This window comes from Nerophis lumbriciformis, linkage group LG22, assembly GCF_033978685.3.
Source record: "Nerophis lumbriciformis linkage group LG22, RoL_Nlum_v2.1, whole genome shotgun sequence".
Classification (NCBI taxonomy): domain Eukaryota; kingdom Metazoa; phylum Chordata; class Actinopteri; order Syngnathiformes; family Syngnathidae; genus Nerophis; species Nerophis lumbriciformis.
The window spans coordinates 42,583,925-42,600,370 of record NC_084569.2 but is presented as its reverse complement, the minus strand read 5'-3'; the positions used below and the strand labels follow the sequence as shown (position 1 = coordinate 42,600,370).

The window sequence follows — 16,446 nt, the reverse complement described above, 5'->3', positions numbered from 1 at the left end:
CGTGTTAATGATCAACTGAACGGTATTGATCCTAATAACGTGTACATGATCATTTGGTGAAAGTGCAGAATGACATGGGCGCTGTGAAGACAGGAAGTGAGCAGAGGTTACGCAATTGTGTTTCAATAATTGTTAAGAAAACGTCCTCAGAGCATTTATAACATTTATTGATCTTCTTACAATTCACGCTTACATTTCCACATGATCTGTGGAGATAGAAAACAATGTTACGTATGAAAAGTATTGCATGAAAAACACTTGTGCTTCCTTCTGAAAGCTTCCCTTGTTGCCAACAAATGGACACTTTCCCTATGCGCCTTCTTTCAAGTGGTACATTAGGAATCGTTTACAATACAAACACTGTTCCCAGCAGCGACAGGAACCTTTCAAGAGTCCATGATGGCGACCACGTCACATGACACTATGAGACGTCAGGAAGAGAACACCACAGACGTTAATTACTGACAGTGTCTTTTCATGGCTCCTGCTAAAGTAGGTCAAAGGTGAGTCAAGAGAAATGACAAGTGAGCATACGGATGACTCGCCCTCGCAAGTTTCTTCCTCCAAGAGGACCTGGGAATTGAACCGGCAAAAAACATCCAGTAAAAGTTGAGGTAACAAAAGGCATGAATGAGGTATGTAGAGGGCTGGGTCATATCAATACTGGTCGTGTGCATCAAGGAGCAGCAGGATCATGCTATGCTAACGTTAGCGTCCAACAAGTGAGGGACTTGGTACCTGATTTTACACAAGCCTTGAAACACAGTACATGAAGATACAGTAGTTGCTAACTTTGTTATGATCCCACAACATAAACAAGTCTGATTTTGACGGGGTATATTTGCAAGTAGTGTTAGATCACTATGGAAACGAGTACTTTTGTTTACGGCGTCATCTCCCTGCACACAATACTGTCAAACCAAAAGCACACTTCTGGCCTTCACAATAAAATCCCTGTGCATTACATCCTGTCTGACTGCGCTAACCAAATGCAAAATGGACTTTTAAGACAACCTTGTTTTCACTTCAAACACTTAAAACCACTTGATGCTGAAGAGAAGAACTGAGACCTTTTCAAATAAAGACCCCGTTTACACTGCACACCAATTCTTAAATGACAGAGCAGATAGTCTAAAAGTGATTCAAATCTGATCTTTTGGCATCAGACTCAATCCCTTTGGAATCTGATCTTTTCCAATGTGACTTCTCATCTTAACTCTAAAGGGAGAGTCCCGCCATCCTACGGAGGAAATTCAATCCACTGACTGAGGGTGCGTAAACGGTCAGCTGGGAAAAAGTCGGATTTGGGCCACTTCGGCCTGCAGTGTATACTTAGTCTTTAAGTGTGGGTCGATTTGAATGGAAATTGATTGTGCAAATAAACCACGATACCCAGCCCGTGTCTGATAGCCAGCCCCGTGTTTGGAGGTGACCAAGTGTGTCTGAAGACAAGGTTTCAAGAAAGGATCACAATTGGACCACAAAACCAAAAGAATGAAAATAAAGCTGAGTCCGATACCCAGAATGTCTGTAATAAATTGCTCACCCTTCAGAGATAAACACCAGTTGATCCAAGTCCGGGGTTAGGAAGGTCCGTTCTAATCTCCAATTGATCCAAATCCAGAGTTAGGACAGTCCATCCTAATCTCCAGTTGATCAAGTCCAGAATTAGGAAGGTCCATTCTAATCTCCAGTTTGATCCAAATCCAGAGTTAGGACGGTCCATCCTAATCTCCAGTTGATCAAATCCAGAATTAGGAAGGTCCATTCTAATCTCCAGTTGATCCAAATCCAGAGTTAGGACGGTCCATCCTAATCTCCAATTGATCAAGTCCAGAATTAGGAAGGTCCATTCTAATCTCCGGTTGATCCAAATCCAGAGTTAGGACGGTCCATCCTAATCTCCAGTTGATCAAGTCCAGAATTAGGAAGGTCCATTCTAATCTCCAGTTGATCCAAATCCAGAGTTAGGACGGTCCATCCTAATCTCCAATTGATCAAGTCCAGAATTAGGAAGGTCCATTCTAATCTCCAGTTGATCCAAGTCCAGAGTTTGGAAGGTCCATCCTAATCTCCGGTTGATCCAAGTCCAGAGTTTGGAAGGTCCATCCTAATCTCCAGTTGATCCAAGTCCAGAGTTAGGAAGGTCCATCCTAATCTCCAGTTGATCCAAATCCAGAGTTAGGAAGGTCCATCCTAATCTCCAATTGATCAAGTCCAGAATTAGGAAGGTCCATTCTAATCTCCGGTTGATCCAAGTCCAGAGGTGGGACGGTCCATCCTAATCTCCAGTTGATCCAAGTCCAGGGTCAGAAAGGTCCATCCTAATCTTCATTATCATCATCCAATAGATAGATCCAGAGGAAAATTGACAAGTTTTTAAAAAACATTGTCATGAAGACAACGTTATCGGTCACATGACATCTGGTGACAAAGTAGGAAATTATCCAAGCAATCCCGCAGGAAGTGGTGTGGATCCATTTCCTGTTTTGACAAAACAAGTTTGCAATCTTAACGTTGGCATTGTTCTGATTCCACATTTTCTTGCAATGAGCAAGCAGGAAGTCCAGTGAACTGGTTTAATGTGAACCTTTTCACTGATCTTGGCCTGTCAGAGTAGGAACCTCAAGAACCAAGCCATGCTGCACTTTGTGTTCTTGTTGTCCGTGGTGAAAACCATCTGGGAGCAAAGCTGCCAGGTCATCACTTAAGTGCGTTCATCTTTGAGCGCCTCCTCCATCCTTCTCGCCTCCTCTGGCTTTCACAGGATGTTGGCCACTGAGACCGCACTCTGAACACTGAGCTGGCGGGCAACCAACTGTGGCGTTGGCGGCGTGAGCACCCAGCGTGGAGACGTGACTGAACCTTCGGCCGCAGTCGTCACACTGGGACCAAAGCTTACGTCGCTTCTTCTGCACACAGAAACAAGTCCAACAATCATCAAGCGCGATTAGTTAATGAGGTCATTAGGGACAACAATCTTAACGTCATTGGTCTCAGTGAGACTTGGCTAAAACCACATACATTTTTCCCGCTTAACGAGGCATCTTCTCCTAAATATACGAGTGCACATGTTGCCCGTCCCCCTTAAAAGGGGTGGAGGGGTCACACTAATATACAATGAAAACCTTAACCTTACCCCTAACGTAAGTAATAAATATAAATAATTTGAGGTGCTTACCTCACTACGAGGTCTGTCACACCGCTACCTCTCTACCTGGCTGTTATCTATCACCCTATTCAGACTTTATCAGTGAATTTTCAGAGTTTGTCGCTGATCTAGTGACGCACGCAGATAATATAATTATGAAGGGGGATTTTAATATTCATATGAATACCCCTTCAGACCCTCCGTGCGTGGCGCTCCAGACTATAATTGATAGCTGTGGTCTTACACAAATAATAAATGAATCCACGCATCGCAATGGTAGTAATTGCACCACCTCCAAAGGTATGGTACTCCTGTACACTAAAGTAATGTCCAATCATTACCTTATAAAATGTAAAGTTGTTGGCCACCCACCAAGGAATCTGCGCTCATCCTTACACACATCTTTGGAAGTACCAAGGACTACACTTTAAAAAATGGGGTGATCGTTCAAGTTATGGAACTCCCTCCCACCTGAGATGCGAGCCATCACAGAGTTCGAAGTTTTTAAATCTCAACTAAAATCCTTTGTTTAAATAGGCTTTTAACAAGTGTTTATTATTACTGTTTTAATATGTGTGGTCTTACTTATTTGTCCTGTAAAGCACTTTGTCCACCATTGTGATGTTGTACAAATAAACCTTGATTGATTTGATTGTCTGGAGCCTCGGCAGTAAGACTAATCCATGCTAACATGCTACTTGGACTAGCTATATGTACATACTGCTTCATCATGCCTCGTGTGTAGGTATATTTGAGCTCATTTTATTTTCTTATGTATTTAATTTATATTTGCATGTCTCATAACACATTATCTGTATGTAATATTGGCTGCATTTTTGATAGTCGTTTGTGTGCCATGTTGTTCCAGACCACAGCGAACATTACCCAGCTAGCAACGATTGTAATAAATCCATTAAAAGAAGTTATTACTAATGTTTTCCATCCATCCATCCATTCATTTTCTACCGCTTGTCCCTCTCAGGGTCGCGGGGGGTGCTGGAGCCTATCTCAGCTGCATTCGGGCGGAAGGCGGTGTACACCCTGGACAAGTCGCCACCTCATCGCGGGGCCAACACAGAGACAACATTCACACACTAGGGACCATTTAGTGTTGCCAATCAACCTATCCCCAGGTGCATGTCTTTGGAGGTGGGAGGGGCCTATCCCCAGGTGCATGTCTTTGGAGGTGGGAGGGGCCTATCCCCAGGTGCATGTCTTTGGAGGTGGGAGGGGCCTATCCCCAGGTGCATGTCTTCCAATGTTGTGAAAATGTGCAGAATAAATATTACATTTCAACATTTTTGTCAACAAAGATTTATGTCAGCCTGCAAAACAGTCATTTTGATAGTAGGCTAATATAGCTAATATAGACACTTACATCATGTGTTGCCTTCATTATAACACTTATATAATTAAAGTCATTTTGATAGTAGGCTAATATAGCTAATAGAGACACTTACATCATGTGTTGCATTCATTATAACACATATATAAGACTTTTAAAGTCATTTTGATAGTAGGCTAATATAACTAATATAGACACATCATGTGTTGCCTTCATTATAACACTTATATAAGACTTTAAGTCATTTTGATAGTAGGCTAATATAGCTAATATAGACACTTACATCATGTGTTGCATTCATTATAACACTTATATAATTAAAGTCATTTTGATAGTAGGCTAATATAGCTAATAGAGACACTTACATCATGTGTTGTCTTCATTATAACACTTATATAAGACTTTAAGTCATTTTGATAGTAGGCTAATATAGCTAATATAGACACATCATGTGTTGCATTCATTATAACACATATATAAGACTTTTAAAGTCATTTTGATAGTAGGCTAATATAACTAATATAGACACATCATGTGTTGCATTCATTATAACACTTATATAATTAAAGTCATTTTGATAGTAGGCTAATATAGCTAATATAGACACTTACATCATGTGTTGCATTCATTATAACACTTATATAATTAAAGTCATTTTGATAGTAGGCTAATATAGCTAATATAGACACTTACATCATGTGTTGCCTTCATTATAACACTTATATAAGGCTTTAAGTCATTTTGATAGTAGGCTAATATAGACACTTACATCATGTGTTGCATTCATTATAACACTTATATAAGACTTTTAAAGTCATTTTGATAGTAGGCTAATATAGCTAATAGACACATCATGTGTTGCCTTCATTATAACACTTATATAATTAAAGTCATTTTGATAGTAGGCTAATATAGCTAATATAGACACTTACATCATGTGTTGTCTTCATTATAACACTTATATAAGACTAAGTCATTTTGATAGTAGGCTAATATAGCAAATATAGACACTTACATCATGTGTTGCATTCATTATAACACATATATAAGACTTTTAAAGTCATTTTGATAGTAGGCTAATACAACTAATATAGACACATCATGTGTTGCCTTCATTATAACACTTATATAATTAAAGTCATTTTGATAGTAGGCTAATATAGCTAATATAGACACTTACATCATGTGTTGCCTTTATTATAACACTTATATAAGGCTTTAAGTCATTTTGATAGTAGGCTAATATAGACACTTACATCATGTGTTGCATTCATTATAACACATATATAAGACTTTTAAAGTCATTTTGATAGTAGGCTAATATAGCTAATATAGACACATCATGTGTTGCCTTCATTATAACACTTATATAAGGCTTTAAGTCATTTTGATAGTAGGCTAATATAGACACTTACATCATGTGTTGCATTCATTATAACACTTATATAAGACTTTTAAAGTCATTTTGATAGTAGGCTAATATAGCTAATATAGACACATCATGTGTTGCCTTCATTATAACACTTATATAATTAAAGTCATTTTGATAGTAGGCTAATATAGCTAATATAGACACTTACATCATGTGTTGCATTCATATAACACATATATAAGACTTCTAAAGTCATTTTGATAGTAGGCTAATATATCTAATATAGACACTTACATCATGTGTTGCCTTCATTATAGCGTATTTTCCGCACTATAAGGCGCACCTTCAATGAATGGCGTATTTTAAAACTTTGTTCATATATAAGGCGCACCGCATTATAAGGCGCATAGAATAGAGGCTACAGTAGAGGCTGGGGTTACATTATGCATCCATTAGATGGAGCTGCGCTAAAGGGAATGTCAACAAAACAAATAGTGATTGTACTGACACTTCTACTTGCTGCTCTCTGTTCCAGTTTGTCCTCCAACTGTAGCCATCTCGCTTTGTTCCCTCGGAAACTGTGTTTAGTCTTCTTTACTTGGCGCAGGTCATCACGTTGCTTCCTCCACTTCCACTCCATTCATTCCTTAATGTTCAATTCTCTATTCCTGCGTTGTACTGCGTGACTGATCGCCTTGACTTTAAACTCTGCGTCGTAAGCGTGTCTCTTAATAGGAGACATTTGTGGGTCTTTATATAAAGTTTAGGTCTCGCAACTACGGTACTTTATTTTCCCCCGTAAAAGAAGCGCTTCTTCTTCTTCTACGGCAAGCAGCCGCCGACTTCATTTTCTCCTGTAGAAGAAGCGCTTCTTCTTCTAAAGTAAGCAGCCGTGGAGGGGGAAAATGAAGTCGGCGTAGTTACTGTAGTTGCGAGACCTGTTGTGGCTCAATATTGGTCCATATATAAGGCGCATCGGATTATAAGGCGGATTGTCAGCTTTTGAGGAAATTGGAGGTTTTTAGGTGCGCCTTATAGTGCGGAAAATACGGTAACACTATATAAGACTTTTAAAGTCATTTTGATAGTAGGCTAATATAGACACTTACATCATGTGTTGTCTTCATTATAACACTTATAGAAGACTAAGTTTTGTAGCTCCAGACAGATGTTTTTTTTTTTTTGGTTTTGGTCTTTCAACATTTTGGGTTGCCGACCCAATTAGGAACTGGTACAAAAAAACAGCAGAACTATGTTTCCATGCCTACTGAAAGTGTTTTTCTCTGACATGTTTGTGGCCGCCATCACAGCTTTGCCTGTACTAATTATCAGAGGTGGGACCAAGTCATTGTTTTGCAAGTCACAAGTAAGTCTCAAGTCTTTGCCCTCAAGTCCGAGTCAAGTCCCGAGTCAAGACAGGCAATCCCCGAGTCAAGTCCAAAGTCAAGACTGGAAAGTCTCAAGTCAAGTCCTAAGTCCTGCATTTTGAGTTTCGAGTCCTTTCAAGTCCTTTTAACCACAGACTAATATATTAACACAGATTGTGTATGCTTTTCAAACGCTGTATTTATTTATTAAAACAAGTGCATTTTAAATTGCAGGAAAGAAAATTGTGCTGACATTGCACTTTATAATAGCACTATTAACCAGTCATTTTAAACATTAACTCATTCCTTTACAGAACAAACACATTGAAAAATAAAGTGCAAATGTACTTATTTGTACAAAAGTGTTAACATTGAAAAAACATGACATATACGTGAACATAACAAAAAAGTTGTACTTTTTATATGTCAGGGCCCTATGCTGCATTGCATTTGCAAAAGACCAAATTAGCCAAGAGTCTGTCAGTCATTTGTGCACGATGGGGGCGTAGTATGATGCCACCATGGCTGAAAACTCGCTCCACTGGAGCACTGGAGGCAGGCACTGCCAAGACTCTCATGGCCACTTGGAACAGTGAAGGAAGAGTCTTCATGTTCAATGCCCAGAACAAAAGGGGGGAGAGAGTTGTTTTGGGTTGGTGCACTACTTGTAAGTGTATCTTGTGTTTTTTATGTTGATTTAATTAAAAAAATTTAAAAAAATAAAAATTATTTCTTGTGCGGCCCGATACCAATCGATCCACGGACCAGTACCGGGCCGCGGCCCGGTGGTTGGGGACCACTGAGGTAAACAACCAACAGTATGTCAGAAAGCTAGCTAAAACGGTACACATATTCATAATATAGTATACATTTTAACTGACCTTTATTTTACTATTTTTGTCTTTTTTTAGGTGGCTAAAATACGCAGTGCTGCTGACCGCCGTCTAACGTTACGTGTGATATATTGACTAACGTAACCCTGCTTAAAAAAAATCACTGAACAAAAAGTATGAATAAGGTAGTGAACTGCAACAGATTCCCGTGTTTGCAATAACGTTATAACGTTAGCAGTGAGTTTACAGCCTCACTGATTTAACTACACAGCAAATAAAAGTCACGTTACTTAGCCAATAAACGTTATCTTACATTCAAAACTTACCCTTCTTTGTGCAACTTCAAATGCCGGACGAAGTTGGAAGTTGTTGCCTCTCCATCAGTCATTTTGGAACCGCATGTGTTGCATACTGCAAACCGTTTTGTGTTGACCACCTCGTAATTTTTATACCCAAACGAAATTATTTTAGGTATCATTTTTTGTTCACTGGCGTGTGGTTTGGACATGTCTTCTTCGTTGGTTGTCCTGCAATTTGATTGGATGAATGCTGTGTGATGAAAACAAAGTAGATCTAATTTGATTGGCTGTTGTACTGAGAGCACACCAGCTGACACACGCAACGCTGATAGACAAGTACACAATGAAAAATACGGAGCGCTCCCGAATAACTTTTTCATCTTTGGGTTTTGGGGAAAGTAGCAAGTCATGTCAAGTCATGTCAATTCAAAAGGCTCAAGTCCAAGTGAAGTCACAAGTCATTGATGTTAAAGTCTAAGTCGAGTTGCAAGTCTTTTTACATTTTGTCAAGTCGAGTCTAAAGTCATCAAATTCATGACTCGAGTCTGACTCGAGTCCAAGTCATGTGACTCGAGTCCACACCTCTGCTAATTATTAAATATTACAAATATGACCATACCTTTTGATGACATGCCAAAGCATTATTATTATTATTATTATTATTGTTCATATTGTCATTATTATTATGATTATAGCAGCAGTACCTTCTTCCTTTTCCCATCCTCCTCCTCCTCAGTTGTCAAGGGAGACGAGGAGGCGTGGCCAGGCGTCCTGCCGCCGCCGTCGTCACGACCGTCCTTGACCTCCTGAGGCTTCTTGCGAGCGCCACCCGGGTCGTGGTGGTCGTCCAGCAGCTGAGACGGTAACGTCAGCAGGCGCTGCAACATGGAGGCAGACGAGCGGCGACCTAAACTTCCTGTGCGGGAGGCAAGCTGTCAGGAGACTCCTTGATTGACAAAAGGACAAGGGCGTCCTCACCTGACGGGCTCAGCGGAGGTGCAGAGGAGGGTCTGGCCCCGCCCCCGGTGTCCTCGTCAGGGGACAACACATCCATGTCCTCCAACGGCGTCCAGCGGGGGTCCTGCTGCGGGGACGACGGAGAAGGCTCCAGCGTCTCCAGGGTAACTGGAGGCGGCGGCACATCTGGCCCGCCGGGCCCTCCCCCTCCTGCAGACTCTTTGACCCGCCAGTCATCGCTGCACCACCTCTGTCCAAAGACTTTGTCCAGGATGGGGACCCAGTCCTGGGAGACGGATATGTCTGGACGATGGGCGGGGTCTGTGAAGCGGAAAAGAGGCGGAGACAGTGAGTGCGACGACATTATTTGATAGACAAACGCACCGGCGGTCACGGCTGGCGGATCCTCGCGAGCATCCTCCGACCCGCTGGGTGACACGGAGTCGTTCTCGGACCCTCGCCGTGGTCCTGCTCTGGTTCCTCCGCCCCTCTGTTCCAGCTTGTCCTCTAGCGCTTGTTGCTCCTGCTCCTTCTTGGTGATTTCCAGCAGAAGGTCGTCAAACGAGGCTTCCACGATCTTCTTCAGCTCGCGCATGGCGAAGTCCAGGACCTGCTCCATGACCGCCTTGAGCTGGTCTGGGGGACCAAACCAGACCATTAACAAAAGAGCTGTGTCCTCTGACCCGGGAGACCGCGTGGCCAGAGACTTATTGTGCGTTCCACTTGTACTGGGAAGTGGGAAATTTAACTGGAGCGGTGTTAGAGGTCGGAAAGTCGGAGCATTGTAGTTTGTTTTGAAGATGTAAACATTGACCTTATATAACTGTTATTGGCACTTTTCATTCCTTTATGTCACAGTAAATCAGCCACATAGTGGTGCTGAATTTCCCCCAGGGATCAATAAAGTACTTCCTATTCTACAGGTAAAAGCCAGTAAATTAGAATATTTTGAAAAACTTGATTTATTTCAGTAATTGCATTCAAAAGGTGTAACTTGTACATTATATTTATTCATTGCACACAGACTGATGCATTCAAATGTTTATTTCATTTAATTTTGATGATTTGAAGTGGCAACAAATGAAAATCCAAAATTCCGTGTGTCACAAAATTAGAATATTACTTAAGGCTAATACAAAAAAGGGATTTTTAGAAATGTTGGCCAACTGAAAAGTATGAAAATGAAAAATATGAGCATGTACAATACTCAATACTTGGTTGGAGCTCCTTTTGCCTCAATTACTGCGTTAATGCGGCGTGGCATGGAGTCGATGAGTTTCTGGCACTGCTCAGGTGTTATGAGAGCCCAGGTTGCTCTGATAGTGGCCTTCAACTCTTCTGCGTTTTTGGGTCTGGCATTCTGCATCTTCCTTTTCACAATACCCCACAGATTTTCTATGGGGCTAAGGTCAGGGGAGTTGGCGGGCCAATTTAGAACAGAAATACCATGCTCCGTAAACCAGGCACGGGTAGATTTTGCGCTGTGTGCAGGCGCCAAGTCCTGTTGGAACTTGAAATCTCCATCTCCATAGAGCAGGTCAGCAGCAGGAAGCATGAAGTGCTCTAAAACTTGCTGGTAGACGGCTGCGTTGACCCTGGATCTCAGGAAACAGAGTGGACCGACACCAGCAGATGACATGGCACCCCAAACCATCACTGATGGCGGAAACTTTACACTAGACTTCAGGCAACGTGGATCCTGTGCCTCTCCTGTCTTCCTCCAGACTCTGGGACCTCGATTTCCAAAGGAAATGCAAAATTTGCATGGTTGGGTGATGGTTTGGGGTGCCATGTCATCTGCTGGTGTCGGTCCACTCTGTTTCCTGAGATCCAGGGTCAACGCAGCCGTCTACCAGCAAGTTTTAGAGCACTTCATGCTTCATGCTTCATAACACCTGAGCAGTGCCAGAAACTCATCGACTCCATGCCACGCCGCATTAACGCAGTAATTGAGGCAAAAGGAGCTCCAACCAAGTATTGAGTATTGTACATGCTCATATTTTTCATTTTCATACTTTTCAGTTGGCCAACATTTCTAAAAATCCCTTTTTTGTATTAGCCTTAAGTAATATTCTAATTTTGTGACACACGGAATTTTGGATTTTCATTTGTTGCCACTTCAAATCATCAAAATTAAATGAAATAAACATTTGAATGCATCAGTCTGTGTGCAATGAATAAATATAATGTACAAGTTACACCTTTTGAATGCAATTACTGAAATAAATCAAGTTTTTCAAAATATTCTAATTTACTGGCTTTTACCTGTATATGGTGTCGTCACTGCATTTATAGCAATAGCGTGTTTGCCCTCATCATCCAGCGTGCTTGAAGGTTGCAGAAAGAGTTTCTATTCATACAAGGCAAGCACCAAAATAGCTTTGGTGGATGTAGAGGGGTTAGTGCGTCTGCCTCACAATACGAAGGTGCAGGGTAGTCTGGGGTTCAATCCCAGGCTCGGGATCTTTCTGTGTGGAGTTTGCATGTTCTCCCCGTGACTGCGTGGGTTCTACTCCGAATTCCTCCCACCTCCAAAAAGACATGCACCCGGGGACAGAGGTGGGTAGTAACGCGCTACATTTACTCCGTTACATCTACTTGAGTAACTTTTGGGATAAATTGTACTTCTAAGAGTAGTTTTAATGCAACATACTTTTACTTTTACTTAAGTATATTTATAGAGAAGGAACGCTACTTTTACTCCGCTACTTTTATCTACATTCAGCTCGCTACTCGCTACTAATTTTTATCGATCTGTTAATGCACGCTTTGTTTGTTTTGGTCTTTTAGACAGACTTTCAAAGTGCCTGCCTTACTGGTGACGCTTCACTTCGTTCCACCAATCAGATGTAGTCACTGGTGACGTTGGACCAATCAAACAGAGCCAGGTGGTCACATGACCTGACTTAAACAAGTTGAAAAACTTATTGGGGTGTTACCATTTAGTGGTCAATTGTACGGAATATGTACTGTACTGTGCAATCTACTAATAAAAGTTCCAATCAATCAATCAAAAGTGTGAAGGAAAAAAGATACTTTTTTATTTCAACCGTACATCCCGTCAAAAGCCTAAAGACTGACTGCACAGTTCCTGTCTTCACAATAAAAGTGCCGCTCCATCGCGCCTGCGCTTTCAAAACAAGAGTCTCCGAAAGCCAGCGCAAACAAGCTAGCAAGCTAAGGAGTTTGACGCCAATATATTTCTTGTAAAGTGTATAAAAACGAATATGGAAGCTGGACAAATAAGATGCCAAAAACCCACCACTTTCATGTGGTATTAGACAGAAAGGAGGAACTTTTCTTCTCCTCCATTTGAAAACGTGGACGTTATCATCACTACTGTCTGATTACAATCAATGCAAGTCATCAGAATCAGGTAATACACCAACTTATATTCTAGTCTTCATGAAAGAAAGGAATCTATATGTTAAACATGCATGTATATTCACTAAAACATTTTTAACATGTAAACAAAAACAGCAAAATAAATACATATAAATTATATACTGTATATATCAGTGATCCTCAACAGGCGGACCGCGGTCCATGTCCGGACCCAGCGACGTGTCCGTCCGGACCCAGCACGAATTATAGTAAAAAAATAAAAATAAATAAAAATAAATAAAATGTTTTATTATTATAATTATAATTATTATAAAAAAATATAATAATTGTATTTATCTGTGAGTTATCGCTAGCGCAAGTCAACGTTCTTTGTTGTTTTTAGTCAAATATCTCCACGTTTCGTTTACATTTCTCGTGTCTCACTCACTCCGTCTCTCTCTCTCTCTCAGAGAGAGAAAGAGAGAGAGACGGAGTGAGAGCGAGAGAACGCCACTCTGATTGGCTAATTCCGGGGTATGGGTTGTCATCTCTATCACAACGACGCGCTGATAGGCTGTTACCACCTGGGTCATACACATGTGCACAGTGCATATGGAACCTTTCGCTGCAGGCACACAGTTGTCTCGTATCGCTACTTCGCTAACTGTTCACTCGTCAGTCACTGAATGTGAATCAAATCACAATGGCATGCTCCAAGTTGGCTCAGGCTGGTAAAAGAAAGGTGGACAGGGAAAACCGACGTTTCAAGGAAGAATGGACAGAGCAATATGTTTTCATCCTACCTACTGCAAGTACCAGACCAATGTGTCTAATATGCAACAGTGCTGTTGCTCTGGTGAAAAGTGAAAATCTTAAGCGTCACTATCTGAAAGAGCACCGCGAATTTGAAGAGACATTTCCTCATGATTCAGAGCTAAGAAAAAAAGAAATCACGAGGCTGAAAAAGTCATATGAAACATCAAGCAAGATTTTTGTTAAATCTATGACACAACAACAAATAGCAACAGAGCAGTGACGTGCGGTGAGGTTGATGGCTGGTGAGGCACTGACTTCATCACAGTCAGATTTACAAACATATGAACCCTAAAGAGTATCTTATTCACCATTTGATTGGCAGCAGTTAACGGGTTATGTTTAAAAGCTCATACCAGCATTCTTTTCAGTGGCCTAGTGGTTAGAGTGTCCGCCCTGAGATCGGTAGGTTGTGGGTTCAAACCCCGGCCGAGTCATACCAAAGACTATAAAAATGGGACCCATTACCTCCCTGCTTGGCACTCAGCATCAAGGGTTGGAATTGGGGGTTAAATCACCAAAAATTATTCGCGGGCGCAGCGCCACTGCTGCCCACTGCTCCCCTCACCTCCCAGGGGGTGATCAAGGGATGGGTCAAATGCAGAAGACACATTTTTTCAAAGTTCTTATTTATTTTTGTTTCAAAGAAAATATTTCATGTATTTTATTGGATATTTGTTTTATTTTTGTTAATTTTAAGAAAATGTTAAACTACCTACCTCCTGCTACTATATAAGCTTGACCGATAATAAACGGACCCAGCCTGTTTCAAAAAAACATTTGTGGACCTTCAAGATTTGTACTTGAGGACCCCTGGTATATATGATAGTATATGTATATATATATATATATATATATATATATATATATATATATATATATGTATATATATATATATATATATGTGTGTGTGTGTGTGTATGTTACTCATCAGTTACTCAGTACTTGAGTAGTTTTTTCACAACATACTTTTTACTTTTACTCAAGTAAATATTTGGGTGACTACTCCTTACTTTTACTTGAGTAATAAATCTCTAAAGTAACAGTACTCTTACTTGAGTACAATTTCTGGCTACTCTACCCACCTCTGCTTGGGGATAAGTTGATTGGCAACACCAAATTGGCACTAGTGTGTGAATGTGAGTGTGAATGTTGTCTGTCTATCTGTGTTGGCCCTGCGATGAGGTGGCGACTTGTCCAGGGTGTACCCCGCCTTCCGCCCGATTGTAGCTGAGATAGGCTCCAGCGCCCCCGAAGGGAATAAGCGGTATAAATGGATGGATCGATGGATGTAGCCATCTTGATTTCCGACCGCTCACAACTGGGCTGTGACGTCATTCGAGCGCCAACTTCCAACTTCCGGGGTAAGTGGCAGGCAGCAATATAATTGCACCCCTCCCCCACGCATCACTCTGGACTCGCGTGTCATGTCTTGCGCGCGGTTACGCAACGTGCCGGGGGCGCGACCAGTTAGCGCGTGCGTGCTACATACCCACGACGCGGCTCCTCTGCTCCAGGCGGGCGACGTCGGGAGGACCGCGGGGTTGTGCGCCCAGCGGTCGCTCGAGCTTAGTCCTGCCGCCGTCCAGCTTCTCTTCGGCCGCCGCCTTCTGCTTGGGGCCGCCATGGGCTCGGCCGCGGTCCTCCCACGCCTGAAGGCGGAGCTGGAGGCGGCGGTTCTCCTTCTCCTTGACGGTGGCTTCGAGCAGGAGCGCGTTCAGGCTGGAACCCACCGTGGAGCTGATCTCCTGGACGGCGAGCTGGACCACCTGCTCCAGAACCGACTCCAGCTGGCCCTGGAAGAACGGGATGTACACGGCGCCGTTCATGCTAGCGGCTGGCTCATCGTCAAGTAGCCGAGCGAGGTTCGTGTGGGCCCGCGGGGCTACGAGGGAGCTAGCCGCTAGCTTCTTGTTCGGGCTGCGCGCACGCCGCTTGCTTCTTGTTCGGCGGTGTATTCCTCCGCGGCTGTGCACGGCTCTTGTTCGGCGGTGTATTCCTCCGCGGCTGTGCACGGCTCTTGTTCGGCGGTGTATTCCTCCGCGGCTGTGCACGGCTCTTGTTCGGCGGTGTATTCCTCCGCGGCTGTGCTCGGCTCCTCTTCGGCAGTGTATTCCTCCGCGGCTGCGCACTCTTCTGGGGCGCCCCGAAACTACCGTAAAGAGTCGTGTAAAGGCGCAGCGCTTTTTGCCGGCCCACATGTTTGTGCGCCATTTTGTTCTGTAAAGGAACCTTGCACCTCTTGTCGTGGCTTGTTTAGCTTGCCTCCTCGTAGCCATGGCAACACGTCACAAACAATGTCTTTGCCTGCAACTATGTTGCATGTAAATAATTAAAGAACACACAAGCATACCCACAGCCCTCACATTACTGTGCGCGTTTCTTCCGTGCTGTACGGTTTTGGTGCCTTCAACGTGATGACGGCTGAAGCCATCGCGTGAGGGAGAATGAACCTGAATTACAATGAAAAAGCTGGCCCAGTCACAATCCTCATATTGTAAAACAGAACACAATTGTTAGAAAGTTATGATTTATTTGCAATTATCTTCTGTCACTTTTGACTGCTGCACTTTTACGTCATCAAAACGTTGTAAACGTGTACCTAATGTTGTGCTCATCCATTTGGCGTTTTAGCCAGTATTATCCTCAATGGCCAGCAGAGGGCGCCACACGCGCAAATCATCTTTTACATAGCCATCTATCCATTTACTACCGCTTGTCCCTCTCGGGGTTGCGGGGGTGACTGGAGCCTATCCCACCTGAAGAAGACGATGTACACCTGGACAAGGTAGGCGAGGTACACCCTGGACAAGGAAGACGAGGTACACCCTGGACAAAGTAGGCGAGGTACACCCTGGACAAGGAAGGCGAGGTACACCTGGACAAGGAAGGCGAAGTACACCTGGACAAGGTAGGCGAGGTACACCCTGGACAAGGAAGACGAGGTACACCCTGGACAAAGTAGGCGAGGTACACCCTGGACAA

The 16,446-nt window shown here is 42.7% G+C and overlaps 1 protein-coding gene across 1 annotated transcript; it reads right to left on the bottom strand.

Moving 5' to 3' along the window:
* Positions 1–2,190: 2,190 nt before the first annotated feature.
* On the bottom strand, positions 2,191–15,662 carry LOC133615373 (uncharacterized). Its single transcript, XM_061973921.2, has 5 exons — positions 14,954–15,662; positions 9,709–9,960; positions 9,346–9,645; positions 9,072–9,283; positions 2,191–2,912 (listed from the first exon to the last, which is right to left on the bottom strand). Exons 1-5 carry the CDS (start codon positions 15,660–15,662, stop codon positions 2,718–2,720), a joined length of 1,668 nt encoding a protein of 555 aa, XP_061829905.2. The 3' UTR covers positions 2,191–2,717.
* Positions 15,663–16,446: the final 784 nt, after the last annotated feature.

Excerpts from the sequence above, each read along its gene's own strand:
- LOC133615373 (XM_061973921.2), bottom strand. The coding sequence starts at position 15,662 with ATGTGGGCCGGCAAAAAGCGCTGCGCCTTTACACGACTCTTTACGGTA. Across the intron at positions 9,961-14,953 it reads GCAGAGGAGCCGCGTCGTGG|ACCAGCTCAAGGCGGTCATG; the intron begins GTATGTAGCACG and ends TTGGTCCCCCAG. Across the intron at positions 9,284-9,345 it reads ACCTCCGCTGAGCCCGTCAG|GAAGTTTAGGTCGCCGCTCG; the intron begins GTGAGGACGCCC and ends CCTCCCGCACAG.